The sequence below is a fragment of the Pristis pectinata genome, chromosome 24 (genome assembly GCF_009764475.1).
Source record: "Pristis pectinata isolate sPriPec2 chromosome 24, sPriPec2.1.pri, whole genome shotgun sequence".
Taxonomy (NCBI): domain Eukaryota; kingdom Metazoa; phylum Chordata; class Chondrichthyes; order Rhinopristiformes; family Pristidae; genus Pristis; species Pristis pectinata.
In genome coordinates this window covers 18,010,142-18,033,519 of record NC_067428.1, presented here as the reverse complement: position 1 = coordinate 18,033,519, position 23,378 = coordinate 18,010,142, and the positions used below count along the sequence as shown (strand labels likewise).

Genomic DNA, 23,378 nt, shown 5'->3' with positions numbered 1-23,378 from the left:
TCCACTACCATCTATGTTCTGGGTAGGCCATCTTCCTCTCCTTCCCCACCCCAAGCAGACAGGGAGACTCTGTCTCCCCAACAACCAACTCAATCAATGGGCTCCTTCCTGCCAAGCAGCAGCTTGAGATATTAACATGCGACTATGTTAAGCCATTTAGCCAAAAAGATTGTTGCAGCTGAGGTGGTGCGTGGCCTAATTTCTGAGGAGATTAGCAGGGATCAGTGGACAGAACCCAGTGAGCCTCTTTTGTTCAGAGATCAGCAAATAGAATAGGTCAGAGTTCCTGTCCTGTAGTACCTTATGATCCCACATGATATGTCCTTGGGCATGTGGATATCAGATAAGAACATAACTGGCCTTGACTACAATAACTTCTTTCTCCATGTTAGATCAGCCTGAGAACTGAAGAATATTTACTACAGTATTCGAAAGGAATTTCAGCTACTGGGGTAGCCTGGAGAACCTGGGATTGTTCCCCTTGCTGCAAAGAAAGTTGAGAGGAATTTAATGGAGATGTACCACGTCATGACTGATCGAGCTAGGATTAATACATAGGTGTTCCTGCTAATGGATCTTCAATGACCAGGGTCACAGATCAAAAATGTTGAACAAACAATTCAAAGAAGATGTGAGGAAAGGCTTTTCTTTAAAAAAAAGAAAGCAATTAAGATCTGGAACTCACTGGCCTGCAAGGATGATGAAAACGCAGTTAGCACTTCCATGAGGCAATAGACTGGGCCACGTCAATAAACATGCTAATTCTCCATCTCAAAACTTTCCCACCCACCCACTATTTTCCCTCGATTCCCTCCATCAACAAAAGAACATAAGAAACAGGAGGAAGACTTGCGGCCCCTTTTATCCTGCCACTGCATTCAGTAAGAACATGGCAAATGTTATCTGGTTCCATTGTTTTGCCTGTTCCCCATAACCCTTGATTTCTGATAGAGAAAACGTAAGCTTATTTCCAACTTAAATCTGCTCAATTTGGCAGCTCTATGTGGCAGAGAATTCTAATGATTCACAACCCTCTGGGAGAAGAATAACTTATTAACCTGATATACTGCCAAGTCACGAGCCCTAATAACCACACAATCCTGAATGATTACGTCATCAGTGAGACCTACATAATATTTGACTTTTGATATAATTTCATTTAACCCTGCCATACAAGGTGACAGCTACTCACTTTTTTTCGTTGACCTCATTTCCTTTGTCTCTTTCATGTCGTATCATTTTGGTTCTTCCAATGTTGTTATCAGGCCGATCAACAGTCATGCCGCTCAATGTTACTCTATGATTCAGAGAAAAAAACGCTTCCTTAATGCAAATCTTTAATACATTCTAGGAGCAATTATCAAACAAAATTATCAAAACTTCAGTAAGGCATTTGACAAGGTCCCACATAACTGGTTAATCAAGAAAGTTTGGATGCATGGGTTCAGTGGAGAATTGGCTGTGTGGATCCAGAACTGGCTTGCCCGTAGAAGACAGAGGGTGGTGGTTTGAAGGGACTTGTTCAGGCTGGAAGCCTGTGTGTAGTGGTGTTCCACAGGGATCTATGCTGGAACCTCTCCTGTTTTGTGAGGTACACAAATGACCTGGATGAGTATGTTGATGGGTGGGTTAAGTAAGTTTGCAGACGATACCAAGATTGGCAGAGTAGTGAATAGTGTGGAAGACTGGTGATGGATACAGCGTGATATTGATCAGCTGCGGAAGTGGGCAGAGAAATGGCAGATGGCGTTTAACCTGGATAAATGTGAGGTGTTGCACCTTGGTAGGACTAATGTCAAGAGAGAGTACACTCTTAAGGGCAAGACCCTTAACAGTGTTTGAAGAGCAGAGAGACCTTGGGGTGCAAGTGCATGACTCATTGATAAGTGGCTACACAGGTAGGCAGGGTGGTTAGGATGGCTTATGGAATGCTTGCATTTATTAATCGAGGTATTGAGTATAGGAGTCAAGAAGTTATGATGCATCTCTATAGAACTCTGGTTAGGCTGCATTTAGAGCATTGCATGCAATTCTGGTCACCTCACTATAGGAAAGATGTCGAAGCTTTAGAGAGGGTGCAGAGGAGGTTTTACTAGGATGCTGCCTGGATTAGAGGGCATGTGCTATCAGGAGAAGCTGGACAAACTTGGGCTCTTTTCTCTGGAGCAGCGAGGCTGAGGGGTGATCTGTTGGAGGTGTATAAAATTATAAAGGGCATAGATAGGGTGGACAAGCAACATCTTTTCTCATACTGAGCGATCCAATACCAGAGGCATTTAAGGTGAGAGAGGTTACGTTTGGTTTACTGAGAGAGTGGTGGATGCCTGGAATGCGCTGCCTGATAGGGTGGTGGAGGCAAACCCATGGGGGCTTTCAAGAAGGGCTTGGATTGGGCTCATGAATGGGAGGAAAATAGGGGGATATGGGCATTCTATAAGCGGGAGGGAATAGCTATATTGGCACAACATTGTGGGCTGAAGGGGCTTGTTCTGTGCATGTACTTTTCTATGTTCTTTAAAATCTCTACCAAACCACCACAAGGAGACAAAGGACAGGTGAGACAAAAGGACAGGTGGATCCAAACCTCGTTCAAAGCCTTTAAGAAGAGTCTTAAAAGAGTAAAGAGGGGGTTGAAAGATTCAGGGAAGGAATGCCTAAACTTTGAACCTGGGCAGCCGAAGGCACATTCACCACTAGTGGAAAGGTTAGAATCGGGGATGCAGAAAACAGTCGGAATTAAAAAGAGCAGAGAGCAGAGGAATGTTGGGCTGGAGGAGATATACAGGAAGGGCAGGAATTTAGTTAGAAAATTGTGTGCCAAAATATTGGCAGTTCAAAGACCAGCTGAAGTGATGTTAATTAACAAGTTGCATTTTTTAGCATCTTTAATGCAAAAACAAAAGAGGCACTGAACAGGAATGTATTCAAACACAAGTATGAACTAACAAAGGATATATTAGAAAGGGACCAAAAACTTTCCCAAACAGTTTGGGCTTTCACTGAAAGTCCTAAAACAGATGAGAGAGATGAGGCATCGAGATTGTGGGAGAGAAATCTATAACATGGACACCACAGTTGAAGGCATGACTGCCACTATTAAGTAAATGGGAGATTACAGTTAAGTGCAGGATGGGCAATATGGAGATGGAAGTGGAGATGACAGTGAGGATGGAAGACAGGAGCAAGGCAATGGGAAAGAGAGGAGGGGAAGAGAGGCATTTGGGGGGAGGTGTGGGAAGGAGAGAGACTGAGAAAACAGAGGTTGGGGAAGGGAAGGGTGACACTAATCTGAGGTGGGGCATGGTGCGGTGGGTATGAGATAGTGGGAGTTGGAGGGGTGTGAGCTGGGACAGCATTGTGAGCCAGAGAGAGACAGGAGTGGGATGGTTAGAGAGGCTGGGGTTGGATGAAACAGACAGCAAGGGAGAGACAGGTACGGGTTGACTGCAGAGGGGCAAAACCACAAGGTTGTGATGGGAAATGAGAAACAATAGCAGAGGATGGTGCAAGTCAGGGGTTTGGGATAGGCCATGGTGAGGAGGTGGGGAGTTCAAGGGAAGGAATGAGAAGGCAGTTAGGGGTTGTGAGGTGGCGTAATAATATGGGTAGAGGGGACTGTTGACAGACGACTGATGAGTTGGGAAACAAGGGAGAGAAAACAGATGAAGAATGAAAAAGAGCAAGATGCCTCAGTGAACTTTTCTGTTGAAGACCAGGGGAAGGAGGATGTAGAAAGACTCTGGCCCATAAGGCCTGCTCCATAACTCATTACTAATAAGTTCTTATTGCTATTCTATATTTGTTTTCTGCTGCATCTCTTTCCAGGTTTGCTAAGAAACAAAGGTTTTAAAAGCTGATGTTCCTAACAAGAGGCAGGTGGGAGCTAACTGGCCCGTGGGTGTGGCCCCTGAGGGGCATTTTCTGAGTTTTGTGCTATTGGCTCATCCAGCAGAGACCAGTTTTAGCAACCTTGGAGGATTTCTATGCCACCACCCATCCTCATCATGGTTCAGGGCCTCAGAGGAATTTCTTCAGACACCCCACCATTCAATCCAAGCCCAAAACTGGTTTTCCCTCTCAGGTGGACAACTATTTTAATTCTAACACATCTACAGCATAATAAATAAAAGGCTCTCAATGTTGCCTTCTCTTATCTCCCGCCCAACAGATATTCTCTTTTCCAACAAACGACTGGCTTTTAAAATTTTAACTTTTACCAGACTGCCCTCACCCTCCAACTATTAGACCCTCCAACTGACTTCTAATGGTCTCAGCCCCCAAATTACACATCCAGTGCAATTAAAACTCCTGCTACGCACACTCCCAATCTCATGGATGACAACCCATTCTTTCCCCCTACAATGGACTACTCTGCAGCCACTGGAATAGGCATTCTGCTGAGTTACAGTCACAAAAATCTGTCAGCTACTGTGAGAAGACTGCGTGTGCTGTTACTGTGTTTATCTCAGTCAACAGCAGATCTATGAACCAGGAATACTTTATTCATAGAGATAAACAAGTCTCTCAATATATATTGCACTATATTTTGAATTTTAAAAAAATCAGGTTTAATACATTCTTAACATTTTTCTTAAATGTAAATAAAAAGAAAATTTGCTCTGGTATGTGATAAATTCCTCTTACCCATATCACTGAAGAAGTACAATCTCACTGAACTGCACTGAGAATGATTCTAAGATTGCAACAGTATTTCAAAAGCACACAAAGTCCAAGGATGGATAATTCTGCTTTCAGAGATTTTCCCAGCATTTTCAGTTGGGATGACAGCCAAAACTGTGTCTGGCCTCTCAGCAGGATGGAAAAGATCCAATGACACTATTTCGGAGAATAGCAAGAGACATCACCCTCCAGCTAATATTCAGTCATCATTCAACATTGTTAAAAATTACCATCTGTTGCACATCACATTGTGGGAGCTTGCTTTTCACAAACTAGCTACCACGTTTCCCAAAACACAGGCAACCACAAGTCAGGAGTACATCGTTGGCTGTATGACATTGAGACAAAGCAGAAGGTTGTGAAAGGCATTACGAGTACACCTTTTCCTTTAATTTCTCCTTTCAGGGTCCATGGTGTTCAAGTTCTGTTTTAAATATATGTTCACAAGTTTATCCCAAAGCACTTACAGCTTGTTCATGCAAACAAACTCCATAAACAGTAACATGATAATGAGAGGTTATCTGTATTCAATACTACTGTTTCAGCAATAAACATCAGCTAGACAGAGGACAACTGCTTTGCATTTCTTTCAGTGGGACCATGGATCTTTTATGCCCTTGAGGAAGAATTGAGGTTTGCATTTCATGCAAAATGCAGAAAGCCCAGCAGTGCAGCAGAACTTCTAACGTCAGCCTAGCCATTGTGAACTATCTAACCCCATGCCCTTCTGATCTAACGATGAAAGTACAGCCCACTGAGAGATGTCAGCTCTGGTCAGGTGGAGCAATGTCTTGAGAGCGCCACACTGCCAGCACTGAGGGAGTGCCGCACCACCGCAGTGGTAGCACAGTGGAAATGCCGCATCTTTGCTGCATCAGCGCTCAGGGTGTGCCACACGGTGGGCCATGTCAGCAAGGCTTGACCCTACACCGGACATCCATTACAATGTATGTGCAAACCCAAACCTGATAAAAGTGGTCAGGTCCCATCAGGCTCTGGTCAAGTTAACTGGCACAGGGCCTGGTTCAATGACTGGAGCACTACGCATGGATCATATTGAGGTACAGAATCAGCCATGACCTTGTTGATTAGGCCCTGGTCTAATTTCTTGTGGCAAATCTAAAACCATTGAGTAACAAGAATAATTGCCTGGGCAGTCAAGCTCAACACCATCCAAGACAAAGCACACCTATTTGGCAACCCAACGATAACCTAAACATCCATTCTCTCCACCACTGGTTGCACCTTAAGATGCATTTTGTAGATAGCACCCACTGCAGTCAAGATACTTCAACAGCATCTGTCAAATCCATGACATGAACCACCAAAAATGACATGGGCAGAAAGTGCATACCTTTAAGTGCCCAGGATGTATATAATCCTGGCTTGAAAAACTATCACTGTTCTTTCATGATCTACTGCATTCAAACCCTGGAAAGGCCCCTGCCCAATAGCACTGTAGGAGCACTTCACCGGAAGGTCTGAAGCATTTCAAGGTCATCACCACCAGCTTCTCAAGAACAATGTGGGATGAGCAATAAATGTTAGCCTTGCCCAGTGATTCAATCCACATCCAAAATAATTAATAAAATTTACCATCATCATTTAAGGTGGGTGGCAGCATCTGGGAGGTTGCATTTGCTGCCTTCTGCTACAGAGCAGTCAATTTCTGTTATTTCTCAGTGGTGGGTTGTGCCTAGCAGTTCGTGTAGAATTGTTTTTAACCATACATCCTTTCCCTGGTTAACAGAGAACCCTGTGTTGTGGGAGTTACAACAAACTCTTAACTTTCACGGGGGATTCCAGTTGCCATGATTGATGACATCAGAAGCTAGTCAATCTCCTGCCAGCAAGGATGCCATATATCTAAGGAACCCTACTTGTTTTGACAAGTTGAAAAGACTGGCACTTACAAGTCAATCATCCCTGGCAATAAACTAACTGCTTGAGGAACTCAGCTTGTCAAACAGCATCTGTGGAGGCAAAGGAATAGTTGACGTTTCAGGTCGAAACCCTGCATCTGGACCAGGGTCTCAACACGAGTCCTGATGCAGGATCTTGGCACAAAATGTTGATGATCTCTTTGCCACCACAGATGCTGCCTGATCCGCTGTGTTCCTGTAGCAGTTTGTTTGTTGTTCCAGATTCCAGCATCTGCAGTCTGTGTCTCTCTTCATTCCCTTAGCCATTGTTTGCCAGAGGGAAGCAGTGCAGGTGCTCAAGAGACTTTTGTTTCATTTTAAATGGCTTACCTTACAGACTCCTCCTCACTACACCATTGAAAAAGAGTAAAATGTTACAGAACTGATTTTCACAGACTTTTGATTGAAAGGCAGTTTCAAATGTGTCCTTATCCTTCATTGTAGTGAGTGATACCTTTGTTAAGTGACAAATTAAGAGATTCATGAAGTGAATATTTGTAACTGGGGGAGAACTGTATTGGCACAGGAGTGAGAGGAGGTAATTCCATGCCAGAATAAGTTTCCAGAAGAGCCTGAAGGTCATACGTGCTTGTGAGAGCAAGGTGTGCTTATCTGGTGATTAACTGCAATATATATTTAACACCCTGTACCCCATACCTCACTGGAGGTGTTGTGGGAAAACAGTCAACAATTTGGCCAGCTACATGGTACACAGTTGAGTCTTTTGGTGTAAACTTGGTGATCACATGGTTTTCTGACAACTTTCTGTGAAATATAAAAGCCAATGCTTTGAGATTCATATTTCCTGGCCTAGGGCATGTTAAATGCTAACCAAAGAATGAAAGAAGGAACCATGGATATAATTTGGAAATGTAGTCACTGGAATACTGTAGGAAATGTGACAGACAATTCTCACATTGCAAGATCCAACAAATAGCAATGTGATCAACACCAATAATCTGTTTTTTGTGGATATTGGTTGCTCGATAAACATTGGCCAGAGCCCTTGCTAAAACCCTTTCTGCTCCTCTCTGTATAGTATCATGGGATCTTTTGCATTGCATTGCATTTGATTTAACTCATCTGAAAATGACATCTATGTTTACACTCAACTCTACCATGTGTTATCAGAATTGGCTAACTGCTCCAGTGCCTGGAGAGGAGCTCAAATCCGTGAGTTTCCTATTTATGATTGAGAGTGTGGAACTTACTGCTTTAAAATACATCGAGAGAAGCTTCTTGAACTACAAATTCAATGCTCAAGTTCTAGATTTGCAATTGCTGCAAAAAGTTTTTGACTAAGTTTCATCAGTCTAAAATTTAACACACTATAAAAATGTTTAAAAAATATTACTCAAAGCAAAAGTACACAGAAGACTATTGAACGGATGCAGTGTCTTGATCCTATATTTAGCTTTGAACACCTTTTTCATTCTTGAGAGGCTCTTACCTCATGTATGTGTCGTCATCTTCAGTCCCCCAGCCCCAATAGTTGTTGGAGAAACCCATTTATTTTCAAATACTGGTCCTTGGTAAAAAGCCACAATCCCTCCAAAATACCCAGTATATGGCAACCTGCATTAAGAGAGAGGGAGGGAGAGGAGAAAAGATATTAGATGGTAAATGGTGTAAAACCTCCAGTGAAACAAGAACAAATCCAGTCTAAGCACACACATTTCCTACCTGGATAATGAAATACTTTTATAAATGAGTAGACCGAGTAGTGAAAGATTAAACAGAATGTACCACTGACTTGCAGACCTCACCTCTTTTCCCCCCTGACCTCAAACAAGAATCAGCAATAACTTTAAGTCACCAGCTTACATCTCCAATGATGGTCATGCCATTAGCTGCCTGTTCTGCAATTTCCCTCCAAACCTCTCCACCCATTCCAAGATGCTCCTAAAAACTCTTTGTCTAGCTTTTAGTAGCCTAAATTTATCCTTATGTAGGTTGGTGTCATTTTTTTGTTTGATAATGGTCCTCTGAAGCACTTTGGATATTTTGCTACATTAAACTGCTATGTAAAACAAAATGGCAAAAAGAGAAGTGGCCAAGGAATCCCAATCTCTGAGATAGTCAATGGCCCAGGACTGTTCAGAATAAACTGACAGCCCTCAGGAGTCCACTTGCAGGACTGCCTGTGTGGTGAAGGCAGAAAGAAAACCACTGGCACCAAAACTGAAAACACTCAACATCAAGACACAAACTAATACCTGGTTTTTGGAGAGCAAGGATAAGGTATAAAACAGGAGATCTGGTTCAGATCACAGTGGAGACTCGACATTACAGCCTCAAAAATGAGGCGGCTGAAAGTAACACAAGAGCTGTGGCAGCCAAGTTGAAAAAGCTGGGGTGTGGACTGTGAGGGAACAGAAAACCACATTGCTTTAATGAGCAACACATACAAAACGCTGGAGGAACTCAGTGGGTTCAGGCAGCATTCATGGAGGGAAATGAACAGTGACGTTTCTTAGCTGACGTTTCATCAGTACTGTTTCGATGAGACCTAATATAACAGTGTTAGTAATCCTTATCCTCTGATATGATGTTAACCATGGCATGTTTTTACTAACTAATCACCCAGCTTGATCTATTGAAAGAATTGCCAGAAACTGACCAGAGTGGAAGAGCTTTGTTGCAGTTCTAAACACCAGAGGCATAACGAGTTGAATCAAATAAACATCAAAACCCATTTGCAGAGCCCCTCAAAATTTACCTTGAATCACAGATTAGTGATAAAGATAGTGATTTAAAAAACTTGTTAGTATTCAACACCATTGTATCAAGGAATAGGATTACTGAATCTGTTGTATCAGTTTATAATGGTCCTCACTGAAACAATCTCCATATTTACATACTCCCTCTCAATTTTGTACTGTGGAGAAAAATTGAAATTAAAAAGGGTTAGAAGCAATGGCTAGAAGTCACCACCAAGGAGAAGCTACAGTGTGGAGCCAGTTTGAGTGCCCAATGTTCAGCTCTCACAGGTGCCAAGTCAGAGGTCACCCAGACTGCTGACAAAAGACATAAGAAACAGGGAGTAGGAAGCGATAAGGTCCCTTGAACCAGAACACACATGCCCAGTCCTTTCTACTGAATATTTAGCTGCCTAATCCCCAAATCTTTCAATTCCTTCAGTGAACGTAAACATAGAAATAGGAGTTGGTCACTTAGCACACTCCATCATCCAATAAAATCATGGCTATTCTATTACCTCAGTGCTTTATTCCTGCACTAACTCCATATCCTCTGATTCCTTTAAAAACCAAAAATCTATTAATCTCTGACTTGAACATTCTCAACGACTGAGCCACCACAGCCTTTTTGGTAGAGAATTCTCATTCCAGTCCTGAATGGTCTACTTCTCAACTTGAGACAGTGGCTCCAGTCAGGGGAAGCATTGATCCCTGCTTCTACCATATCATATCTGATTCAACCGAGATCACATTTCATTCTTCTAAGTTCTAGAGTCCAGCCTGAGTGTGCACAGATCCACCTGGGTACTGCAGTTCCTTTTGACGAATGGGTAAACTGAGGAATGGAAGTTTACCATCATCTTCAGCACAGGCTTTGGGTCTGAGAAAGAGCAATTGAAAATCAACATCTCAAACTTGGCATAAAGCTCATGGTCTACCAGGCAGCAGTGATCCCCACTCTCCTTTATGCTTCTGAGACATGGACTACCTACAGAAAGCATTGGAGACGTACCACCAATGTTGCCTCTCCAAAAATCCTAAGTGAACTAACACCGATGTCCCCTCCCAGGCCAAATTCCGTAGCACTGAGGCCCTAATTACACTCAGTGTCATTGGGAAGGCCCCTTTGCTCAAGGGCCCAACAACAGCCCGCTGAACAGATAGTCTGAGCTCTGACATGGCAAGAGATCGCTAGCTGGACAATGGAATCGATTCAAAAGATTGCTCGAGGCCTTCGTAGGCTTGTTGGAATTCCTGGCCCACAACAGCTTAAACTGGGGAAGGAACATTCCGGAATGGAATGGAGAACATCAAACCCTTCCATCAGGAACACGCAGAACCCAGTGTAAGTTCCAGGAGGAGCATATTGCCCGCCAAACTATCCACCGCTCTCCAGCAGGTCAAACACTTCCTGCCACATCAGCTGTCCTCTTCATTAGAATGAGAGATGAAGCAGGTCACGTACGAGTGAGTGTGAGAGAATGCCGAAGGGGAGGCAGCATTTTTGTCGTTCCAACTCGCTGACAACCCAGTTCATGCCACACCTACTAATTCTGTCAAACCTCTAAATTCTACACCTCTCCCACTGCACATTTTCAGAAATCAGCATTCGTTACTCCGATTACTCATCCATTCAAGGAGATTCAGTGTCTGCTATACCATCACATGGAACCTGACAACCTGACCTCATACCCATTTTGCTTCACTTCTGCCATCTCCAACGGGACCCCCACAATCTGGCACATCTTCCCCTCCCCATCCCTTTCTGCCTTTTGTAGGGACCTCTCTCTCTGTGGCTCCCTAGTTCACTCCTTCCCACCACCCCCCCAACCCACCCTGCTCCCACCCCGGGAACTTTCCACTGCCCCCGCCATAGGTGCAACACCTGCCCCTACACCACCTCCATCAAGGGACCCAAACAGTCCTTTCAGGTGAGACAGAAATTCACCTGCACCTCCCGTAATATCATCTACTGCATTCAGTGGTCCAGGTGTGGCCTCCTCTACAAGCCTAGGTGACCATTTCACAGAACACCTGCGCTCTGTCTGTAACACGATCTGGCATCTCCCCGTTGCCAGTCACTTCAACTCCCCCTCCCACACTATCACTGATACATCAGTCCTCAGCCTCCTCCACTGCCAGGAGAATTCCAGAGTGCAAAATGGAGGAACAGCACCTCATTTTCAGTCTTGGAACTTTGCAGCCTAACGGCATGAACATCAAAATCTCCCACTTTAAATAATCCCCACCTCCCTTCCCCAAACTGCCACCCCCCCAACCATGCTTCTTCCCTTTCCCAGCCTCTCTCTCATTTTTCTACCTTTTTTCTCTCCTGACCTTTGACCCATTCCCCGGTGGATCTGCTCTCCCCTCCTCCCCCGCACCTGCCTATCACTGTCTCTTACCTGCATCTACCTGTCACCACCTTGTGCCCACCCACCTCCCCTCTTTTGTCCACCTATCACTGCTCTGCGTTTCCCTCCTATACATCGGGCTTCCCCTTTTCCTATCTTCAGTCCTGAGGAAGGGTCCTGACCAGAAATGTTGACTGCCTGCTTTTCTCCACGGATGCTACCTGACCTCCTGATCCTCCAGCTTCATCGTGTTTTTCACACGTTTTGTTTTATTAATTTTATTACAGTAGACGGAAGAGACAGAAGCTCAATAAATTTAATAACCAAACAAAAAAAAATAGCAAGGGCAGTTATTAGAACGTCTATTTTTTTTTTGTTTTGATTGGTAGCACCCATATCTTCAAATCAGAATTCCGAGGGTATAAGTCCTATTCAAAACAAAAATCTAGACTGATTTTCCAGTTCAGTACTGAGTGAATGGTGCAACATTGGAGGTTTTAGACTGATATTATCTGCTCCTCAAATAGCTGTAAAACTTTCCATAGCACTATTTCAAGAGCAGCAGGGAAGCTTTATTCTGCTGCTCCGATCAAAGGTTACTTGGTCCCACCCCGTTTCTCAGAAGTGGAAGGATCATGTGAATGGATTCTTATGATGAAGTGTGACCGCTGCACACCACCTACCCCACAGTTTGACACAGCAAGGTCTTAGTCCAATGGCAAGGAGGTCCAAGATGATTGGAGTCTAGGCTCTAGTGCACCAACTTTGCACACATGCGTGCACACACACACACAATCTTGCCACAGCCTACTCCAGACACCCCCTCCCTAACAACTTGCATCACTCTGACCCCTTCCTTCCTTCAGGCTCCCCTCTCTCAGTCTTCCTACCAGAGTTCTCTCTCCCAATGCCTCCCTCAATCTACCACCTCCGTCTCTCTTATATTCTCTCTCAATTCCCCAGGTTTCCCAGCCCTCCCACCCAGACCCCGCCCCCCTGCCACTCACCACCACCACCACCCAGATCTTCCCCCACTCTCCAACTGCCAGTTGTCTGCTCTCCCAGAGGTGAGGCTGCCCACTGACTGTTGCTATTGACTACGTCAGGGCCACTCCGCGATGCTTACAGGTACAGTTAATTCTTATCTTGTTGCAGGAAAAGGAAGAGCTTACCAGATTTGTTATCAGCTCTCAAACTGGCGACACAACCCACATACTGTATATACAAAGTATTAATGAGAATAATTGTAAAAACAAACTTAATGATTTAATTAAACATGAGGGCATGAGTCCATTGTATAACACATTCCACCATTTAGAACATAGAACAGTACAGCACAGGAATAGGCCTTTCAGCCCACGATGTCTGTGCCGACCATGATTCCAATCCAAATTAATCCCATCCGCCTGCATCGGATGCCTATATTTGTGAATTACCAAGGTTTTGATACCTTTTCTCAAGACCTTCATTATCCTGTTGTACATGGATAAAATGCAGTTGCAAAGTAATCATGTATTGAAGGAACTGAAGAGGACCACTGACCTTCAAAGCTTCCTCCTGAAGGGGCAACTGTACAGGTAAGTGTGATAATATTTTGCTTTCCACTTTGACTGGTTCATTTTTGTAGTAATTGGATGTGTTAATCAGCCAAATGATCTTCCCAGTATGTGGTATGGGGTACAAGTGTAATGCTGTTCTTGCCATTGGCTTGGAGCAATTGAGCAGTGTGGGAAATACCAGTCCAATGTGAAACCACATTTGGGCCTTATGTGCTGGTAGACATCACCACAACCATTCACTCATTGGCAGTACTCAGAATTTGGGGAAAAACACGAGGCCATTTTGTTAACCAACTTCTCGGATGGCTCCAGAATTTTACAAGAATGTCTAATGACTCAAAAAAGATTCAACCTTGTACAACTGTTCAGCAGGAGCTGTGGAGTTTGTAAAGACTGGGGCTGCTAACATCACCGAGATATGAGCTTCGCTACTCTGGGTGTGGGCCTCGACGGGAGAAGGAGGCTGAACCATGAGGTCTGAAGCATTTACAGTCATCCTCTGTAGCACTGGCTCCTGACTTAGTGGTGACAAATGCAGGCCTACAATTATCCACTTTCTCAATAAAACAGTCTGGGTAACCGACAGGCATCCGCTACCCTACCACAGACACCACAGCTATATTGCCTACACCTCCTCCATCCTGCTTCCTATAATGACTAGTAGTCCATTTCCACCTTTTATTCCAACTACAATGCATCAGTTCTGATTGATACATTTCACACCAGTGCTTGAGATGTTTTCCTGGTGGTTTCCCCTCCAAAGTTGACAGGGCTGTCAGAGTCAGAGTTATACAGCATAGAAACATGCCCTTCAGCCTAACTTGTCCATGCCAACCAAGCTGCCTACCTGATCTAGTCCCATTTGCCTGCGTTTGGCTCATAGCTCTCTAAACATTTCCTATCCATTTACCTGCCTGTCATGTACCTCCCAATTATGTCTGTTTTGTTTCTTGCTTTTCTCTTCACAACCCTCTCTTGCTACCCAAAGCAAGGTTAGAGTTCCTAATAGCCTCTATATTCAATGGATCATCCTCCATTATTTCCTCCTCCTTCAAAAGATACCACCACTGGACATCTTCTCTCTCCTTCCCCTTTTAGCATTCCAAAGGGACCATTTCCTCCCTGGCTCACTCTTCCATCTCTACTAACACCCACTTCATTTTTCATGGCATTTTCCCCATGCAACAACTGGCCTTTTACCTCTTTCCCTTCCTACCATCTCAGGAGAGAAAATCAAAATCAGAACTGGCCAGGGAGTGAAAAGCAAAAATAAAAAGCTGGAGGTATTGGAAACAAAAGGTAGAAAATTTTGGAAACACTCAACAGACTGGGTAGTATGCCACGGAAAGAGAAATAGCCAGTGCTCCAGGCTGGGAATACGTCATAGTGTCAGAGCCAATGTTTATCCTTCAGAATGGGTAGACAGAGAGAAAAGCAGCCAAATCCAGAGCTTCATTGCATACCGATAACTGAACTTGTCCATAGCACAGGCCAGATGACGCGGATTCTTGCTACAACGGTACAGGTTCCTGTCATTCTCGGTATAATATCAACATCGCTGAATATGAAACAGTCGTAATTATTCTCTTTCAAAGCTTCTGCAAATCCCACATTGAGCAACTTAGCACGGTTGAATGTTCCATCACCAGCCTGAAGTAAAATCACAAACAGGTTAACAACCGCACCTGGAACACCCCCACAGTGCTGCCTAACCCACACCACTCTCTGCCAGTTTATAACCAGCAACACATGCAAAACAAGATATCATCGTGCACAAGACACAAACATTAAACCAATGCAACGCCCTCCCAGGTGGAAGTAAATGATCCCACGATACCATTCATGGGAGCTCTCCCGATATAAAACTAATAATCTGGGCATCAGCAAACTTCATTTGAGGGAGCTTACTGTGTATGATTTGGGTACCACATTTCCTCTAGTGGAACAGTACATAATTTTGTGTAAAGTGCTTGGGACAAGGGGCTGTGGAAAATGACCGACTGGAGTAGCACTCCTGTTCCCAAACTCCCCTGAGACCCAAGCTCACACTTATCCTGCTCCAGAAATATATTACCATTCCTGCATCATAGCGATTAGCAATAAATGCTGGAAAGAATAAATAAATCCAGGCTTACAACCAGGGAGTGTTGCACTCTTTTACCCAAGAAGCTAAACTGATGCCCTGTCTTCCCTCTCAGGCAGAGATCAAGGGTCCTTTGGCGACATTTTGGGTTCTTTCCTCTTTAACAAATAGACATCCAGGAGGCATTCCCATGGGAAAACCCAATGTGCCCTTGCTGCTATGTTGTGGGGTAAGTGGAGGAATGCAGCTGATAAACAGCAGAAGGGGAACTCCCAAGGGAAATCCCTCTTAAATGAATCAGAAATGATCTTAAACCAGAAATCATCAAAATCGATTCAATCTCTGCTTCTTCCCAAGGAAGGGTAGGAGGCCCTCGCAACTAATTTTTTGATAATTGGAGAGAAATTACTTGAATGTTTCCATTTCATTGTATAATAATTTTCTCTTAACACACATCTTTTCAGTAAGACTAGAACCATCAGTAGGAAAACAGTTGGAGAAGGAGGAACAAACATAAGTGGAGATCTACTGTGTGGACATCTGTCAGAATTATTGATAGGATTTCTGCTAATTTTTTCCTGATGGACCCAACTGTAAATCTGAATGTTTGGTAGCCTGAATTATTAAACATTATGTTATTTAGAGTATAGTAATGATTGGCCATTTGAAGCATAGTACACCATTTGGGGACTGAATCCATTTCACTCATTTTACAGCCAAGTTAAATTCCTCTAAGGCACATGTTCCCCCATTAGCTACACTAATATACAGCACAGAATCAAAGCATATGGGATCCAGGGATGCATAAACAAAGGCAGAGAATAAAAAAAAGCAGCAAAATTATGTTGAACCTGTACAAAAAGCTGGCTAGACCAGAACTGGAGTTCTGCATTCAGTTCTTGCCACCACATTTTAACAAGAATGTGAAGATCCTAGACATAGGGAAAAAAAGATTTAAGAATGTTTGAAGAATGAAGAATTTCAGCTATCCAATTTATGTTAGAGAACAGGAGTTGTTCTCCTTGAAGCAAAGGAGGTTAAAAGGAGATCTGTTGGAGATGTACACAACAGTGACTGCTTTGGACGGGGTAGATTGTTCCATTTAGCAAATGGTTCAAGGAGCAGATGTAAAGTGATGAGCAAAAGATTCAAAGGGATTTATGGGGAAAAAAAGAACTTGTTTTTTTTACTCTGGTGTGTACTTATGATCTGGAACTCACTGTCAGTGAAAGACACTTGAAAGATATAATTTGCAGGGTTTTAGAGTGGTGGTGGGGGGCTGGAAACGTAGAGGAATAGAATTGATGGGATTGCTCTGCTTAGAGGCAGTACAGACTCAATGGACAGAATGGCTTCGTTCTGCACCATAACAATTTTACAATTCTGTGAACCAAGCTATTTGGCTAGTTGGTTCTTGCAGGGTTCTGGGTGATACAAGAGCTTCCTCCCACCCTAATTCTCTTAATCTGTCAAAGTTACTATCTATTCCTTTCTTAGTTGGTTGTGCATCTTGCTTCCCCTCAAATCCTGTTCCGTTAATTTATTCCTTTCACTTTAAATTCCTCGTTCCGCAGTTCAGCATAATTCTAAGGCCAATTACTACCTATTGAAGACACAAAGGTCTTGGGTTCACATGATCTTATATCAGGCAGAACTGGAGATGAGAGTGGGACTGGACTGGATAACAGTGGATTACATTATAGGAGATAATTCTCAACATAATAGGCATTCAGTCCATTGTAAATCTTCATCTACAATACCTGACAATCTTTCACTGGTTCCCAATGTATCATAAACAAAACTTGGGATTTTTACCTCCATTTTATGACCTGAAAATGCAATGGCTGTGGTCATGATGATATCGTTCCTGATATCAGACTTAAATGTGCCTTTGGTGGTAGTTTGCCCTGCATCACCTTGGCCTCATAGTGCCCTGTGTAAAATAATCCTTCAGATGCCCCTCTTTCTCCATGGGTTCCTCTTTCTGCTTTCTCCAACATGTGAATTTCTTCTGTGTCCTAAAGATCCGTCTTCAAGGTGTGGGTTTTGAAGCTTTTCTAGTCCTTTCTCTTGTTCAATCATTTCATAGGATCTGACAGCACAGGGAAGCCATTCTGCCTGAGGAACCTCTGCCAGTTCTTTGAAACTATCCAGTAAAATCCTAAGCCTCACTTTTTTCCCCCCATAATTGTCCACACTAAAGCACATGAGCAATTGTCTTTTGAATTCCTTTTGCTATTGATCCAATTCCCCTTTGAACATCATTGAATTTCTTCCCTCAACCTTTCAGGCAGCATGTTCCAGATCACACCAACCTCCTACAGTAAGGGGTACTAGGTTACAGTGGCTTAGTGATTAAGTTACTGGACTAGGAGCCAAAGCTCTTGAGTGTTGATACTGAGGCACAAGTTAGAACTGTATCATGGCAACTGGGGAATTTAAGTTCAAATAATTAAATAAAATCTGATTTAAAAAAAACTGGTCATGGTAACCATAAAAAAAAACAAAGTTTGCAAAAGCTCGTGTGGTTCATCAGTGTCCTTCAGGGAAGAATCTGCTGCTCTGAACTGGTCTGCCCTGGCCTGTATGTGACTTAACTTGCATCAGTGTGATTGATTCTTAACTGCCTCCTCACTTTGGGGCAATTAGCAATGGATAACAAATGCCAGATTTGCCAGCAACATCCAGAACTAGTGAAAAAATAAATTTTAAAAGTTGTTCATCATCTCCCCTATCACTTAATAGCAGCCTCTGGTTATGAGAGACAAAAAGACAACAGATGCTGGAATCTGGAGCAACACTGGAGGAATTCAGTAGGTCAGACAGCTCCTATGGAGGGAAATAGACAGTCGATGTTTTGGGTTGAGACCCTTCATCTGGAACCTGGTTACCACCCCTTCACTCACCAGGATCATTCCCCTCATTTACGTCTTCAAAACTCTTCAGTTTTGAACACCTGTTGTAAATCTCTTTTTTTATCCTGTCTACACTGAGGGAAACAAACCCAGATTCTCTCATCTTTCCAAGTAACTAAAGTCTGTCATCCTTTGTGTTGTCCCCAGTTTCTCCTACCTGCTCAATGATGTAAATGCCATAATCTCCCTGTTGCCGGCGTAGGATTGGGAGAAGGTAGTAGAGCCAGTGTCTCAGGTGGTGATGGCGATTGCGGAATGGAATGATGATGGCAATGCGTTGCAGAGGGATGCAGTCCGTTGGCTTGTATCGCCCTCCAAATGTCACATAAGGATTTAATTCAGCTATCTCTTCCAATGACTGCTCTTTGTCAAACACGATCCTCAGGGGTCCAACTGTTAACCAGGAAAGGGCTTAATTAATACAGTCCACTCCAACCAAATGCAAGAGAAAAATGGGAGAAAAGCATTTGCTCAGGGACACATCTCAGAAATGCTGCAAACCCACTTTGTGAAGAGTGAACTACAGATATCTCTCAGTCAGATTAGCGAGTTGTTAACGTACTGTCAACAAGCAGTAGTAAAATCCTTGCATTTATCCAGCACCTTACATCACTCTGGAATGGCCCTAAAGGATAGTGCAGACAGTGAAATATTTTAAAAGAGCTGTAACATAGGAAATGTGCCTCTGCAAATAACAATGAACTAAACAACTGATCTGTATAGTTCACCAGGCAGCCATTCTCACTAATTGGAGCAAGTTTTTTTTGTGTTTAAATGTACTTCAAGGAAACTGTTAAAGCATTAACATATCAACCTCTACAGCCTCAGGGCATTCCAAGTACTTTATATTTCAGAAGTGCACCACTGGGTGCAGTTATTTCTGTAATCTATGAAACATGACAGCCAATTTGTGCACAGGAATCATGGATAATCAGCCATGTATTAATGAGCAGGTAATTTGTTTCGGTAATGTTGGGCAGATGTTCAACATTGGCCCAGGATACCAAAGATAACGGCTGCTCTTCCTCAAATAGTGTCATGGGGTTTTCTACGATTACCTACAAGGGCACTCTGGACCTCAGTTTAATAACATCCACCTCCAACAGGAGCAGCTCTCTCGCAGTATTGCATTGGAGTGTTTGCTATGTCTTTTTAACTTATGTCTGTGAAGTGGGGTTTGAACTCAGTCTTCTAAGTCCTGGTGAGCTAAGCTGGAATACGCAGCTCATACTTTAGTACAATCTCCACGGGGGTCCAAATTTCCTCCTCACTGGGTGGGCTGCAAGAGTCAGTAAAGCTCATCATACATGACCACCTCATCTTGTGGGATGTAATAACAATTTCTTCATAAAGACATTGAATTCTCTACCAACCAGGGCTGCGGAGGGCTCAGTTTCTGAGTATATTCAATAGATTTTTGGATAGCGAAATATATGGGGCTAGTGCAGAAAAGTAATTCTAAAAAGATCAACCATGATCTTATTGAAGAGTGGAGGAAACAAGAGGGACCGAACGGCCCACTCCTGCTCTATTTCTTATGTTCCAGCCACAGAAGAAGCGTTCTGCCCTTCAGACTATTATAAGCTTTTAAATCTTCCCAAAAACAATGTGGATTTATAAGGCACTTTCAGTGTTGTTACTACCATCGGGGAGGAGGTACAGGAGCCCAAGGACCCACACTCAATGATTCAGGAACAGTTTCTTCCCCTCCGCCATCAGGTTTCTGAATGGTCCATGAACACTGCCTCATTATTCCTCTTGTTTTTCTGCACTATTTGTTTTTATAATTTATAGATTTTTGTGTCTTTGCACTGTACTGCTGCTGCAAAACAACAAATTTCATGTCATACGTCAGTGATAATCTGATTTTGAAAAAGAGATGAGTGTTTCGTTACAGTACCAATTTTTCAAACAAAATTCGACATCTTGTCAAGTAAGGATATATTAGGACAGGTGACTGAAGCTTAGTCAAAAAGGTAGGTTAAGGACAGTTTTAAAGAAGGAATGAGAGAAGTAATGAGGAACTGAAAGTAAGGCTACCATTGGTGGGATTATTAAATTCAGGGAAGACGAAGCAGGGAAGTGCAAACAAAACTTAGTGGTTAAAGGAGTTTACAGACATAGGGAGATGCAAGGCCTGGATGGATTTGAGAACAGTATAAAATTTTATTTTAATTGTTTAATTGGGAGCCAATGTAGGACAGTGGTTGCTAAGCAACAGATGAATAGGACTAGGTGCGCGTGAGAACACAGGGCTCCAATGTTTTGGAGGGAAGGGAGATGGCCAGCCAGGAGTGTATGGGAATCATCTGGTCTGGGGAAAACAAATGAAAGAGATGGACTTGATCAGCAGATCGGCTGAGGAATGGAGCTGGGTGATGTTACAGGGAAGTATTGATGATGATGTGGGTATTTGGCCAAAAGCTTCTGCTAAGGTCAAATCCAACTCCAAGGTTGTGATCAGTCTGGCGCAACCTCAGACAGATGCAAGGGAGAGAAAGATGGAGATTGCAGCTAGAAATGAAGATAGTGGCTTTGGTAACCCTTGTATTTAGGAGGCATAAACTTCTGCTCTTTCAGGATGGAATACTGGACAAACACAAAGAAAACTATCTTCCTTATTCTGAACATTCTGCGCCAATCACCAATAAAAAGGGATATGGCCCATTGCTTACCAAGTTCTGGTGGATCATTCGGACACTTCTCCAACTGGTCAGGTTTGGTGACTGTTGTTGTTACATTGTCCAGAATTGAAACATTATCTGCTGAGAGAGAAAATTAATTGCAAGTTGAAGGACTCAAGGAGAGGAAAATTTATCAAAGTTTTAATGACTGGAATTGTAAAAACTCAGGAATTGATTGACACCCAAATCATCTTAGTCAGAGGATTGTTACAATAAAAGGTTAAGGGTACTTTCTGCCTTGACTGCAGGTGAAAAGGCTCTTAAACACATTGTGTTATTCTTTGTATCAGACGACTCCTGAGTTCAGCATCCAGTGAGGGATAAAGGCTTGTCTGAACACTAAAAATCCCTCAGAATTAAACCGTGCTGTCAAGCCTCAATCAGGCAACCCCAAAGATCTCTCCTTTAAACACAGCAGCAAGCTCATCCACTTCTAGGAACCCCTGCTCAGAGTGGAGAAGCAGCATTTAGGTTGGCACTGTGGCATAGGAGGTAGTGCAACCATCTCACAGCTCAAGCAACGCAGCTTCAGTTCTGACCCCACCCCCTCTCCCCACTGTCTGCTTAGAGTTTGCACATTCTGCATGACCGCATATGTTTCCCTCAGGTGCTCCAGTTTTCTCTCACATCCCAGAGATGTGTTGGCTGTTGGGTTAATTGGCTTCTGTAAAGTGCCCCTAATGTAGCTGAGTGGTAGAAAAATCAGGGGCATTTTAACGAGAGAGAGAATAAGTTGCTGGGAAACAGAATTGCTCTGAGATCCAGCATAGACACAGTGGGTTAAATAACTTCTAAGTCATAAGGAAGTAAGAGAACCTCCAGTACATGCAACATGAGCACAAGGAAGCCCAGCATAAATGTGAGAAGTTGTACACAATCTTCAAAACTACCCACCCGTCTGTCCACCTTGCCAAGCACTTCCTGTGGCAAAGTCTGTGGGTCCCAGATTGGTCTCATCGATCACCTCAAAGCCCACAGAATTAGAGTGGAAGTAAGTCATCCTCGATTCCAGGGGACTATTTAAGAAGACCCCTGGGATGTTAATGGTGGGGACCTTGATGTCAATGCCATTGAATATCAAGGTTGGTGGTTTGACTCTCCCTAGTTGGAGATGGTCATGGCCATATGTTTGTTGTCACTTATTAGCCAACACCTGAAAGTTGTGTAGGATGAACTACATACAGGCATGGACTACTTCGTTTGCTGACGAGCTGCAAATAGAATTGGACAATCAAACAGCTGGAAGTGGTTCAAAAAGGCTGATTGCCATGCACTTTCTAAGTGCCAGCCTTGTTAGCCTCACTCATTTCCAAGACTGAATTTAAAAAGCAAACACTCTAACTCCTGTATTTCACTAGTGCTTCTTCTTTACCATATGTATTGGCAGTCTGATTCTAAACAGAGTTTTGTACTTTGACCCTGCCCTGCTCTATTTACATTACCCGAGCAGGCTGAACTAGACTCCAAATGCGGAGGCTTCCAGCTGACACCGCATTCTATTTAAAAGACAGACAGCTTGAAGCGGCTGCATAATATGCCAAGGTATTAACTCAAAGGATTACACCAGCACTTTCTCATTGCCAGAAAAGAATGTGACCTCAAAAGCTTTGAACAAACAAAACTATCAAGATTTTGTTGCAGATTTAAGCACTGTGCCTCTTCATGTGACTTTAGTGTAGTGAGTCTCAGAGGCTGCTTTGTCCTAAGATATTTGCCCTGCAGGCTTTGCCATAGTTGTTTGTGCCTTTAAATTGCCTAGTCACTCTCTATCCCCAAGGTATGTCACATGCTGCATCTTCAAGGGAAATGTCAACTAGGCTCAAATAGGTGGATCTGTAGGGTAGTATAATGATTTAGTTATTGAAACTATCATCTAGGCATACTGAGACAGGAGACTGAATCCCACCAAGGGAGGTGGGGAATTTACTCTTAAGAGTTAGTGAATTATACAGCAAAAAAATTCAGTGTTTCAGCCCAAGTCTATGGCATCAAGTGCCTACTCAAGGACTTACACTACACTGATCCCATTTTATACTCCTCATTTTCCCCAGCAACTTCCTAAGATTGTACCATTCACCTACATGCTAGGAGCAATTTGCAGTGGCCAATTAACTGACCAGCACACGTCTTTGGCACGTGGGAGGAAACAGGAGCACCTGGAGGAAGTCCGCACAGTCACAGAGAACGTGCAAAGTCCACATAGACATCGCTAGAAGTCAGGGTCAAACCCAGGTCACTGGAGACGTAAGACAGCAGGTTTACTGACTGCGCCAATGTGTTGTCCTACAAGTGCAAGGAATTAAATGAATCTGGAATAACAAGATAGTTTCACTAATGGCAGCCATTTTGTTCACTTATGCCTTTCAGGCAAGGAAACCTGCCATTCTGGACTTGCCTATACATAATCTTAGACCCACTAATTTGGATAACTCTTAGCTGACCTCTGAAATGGCCTAAGAATAGACAATAAATAGGGGCCTTG

The 23,378-nt window shown here is 43.2% G+C and overlaps 1 protein-coding gene across 1 annotated transcript in view; it reads right to left on the bottom strand.

Annotated features, from left to right (window-relative positions):
* Window positions 1-23,378, bottom strand: part of LOC127582655 (beta-1,4-galactosyltransferase 2-like) — a 46,745-nt gene that overhangs the window by 1,308 nt on the left and 22,059 nt on the right. Inside the window, 8 exon segments of the mRNA XM_052038146.1 lie at window positions 1,193-1,297; window positions 8,053-8,108; window positions 8,110-8,139; window positions 8,141-8,177; window positions 14,678-14,753; window positions 14,756-14,864; window positions 18,370-18,605; window positions 20,888-20,977. Coding sequence (XP_051894106.1) covers window positions 1,193-1,297; window positions 8,053-8,108; window positions 8,110-8,139; window positions 8,141-8,177; window positions 14,678-14,753; window positions 14,756-14,864; window positions 18,370-18,605; window positions 20,888-20,977 — 739 coding nt within the window.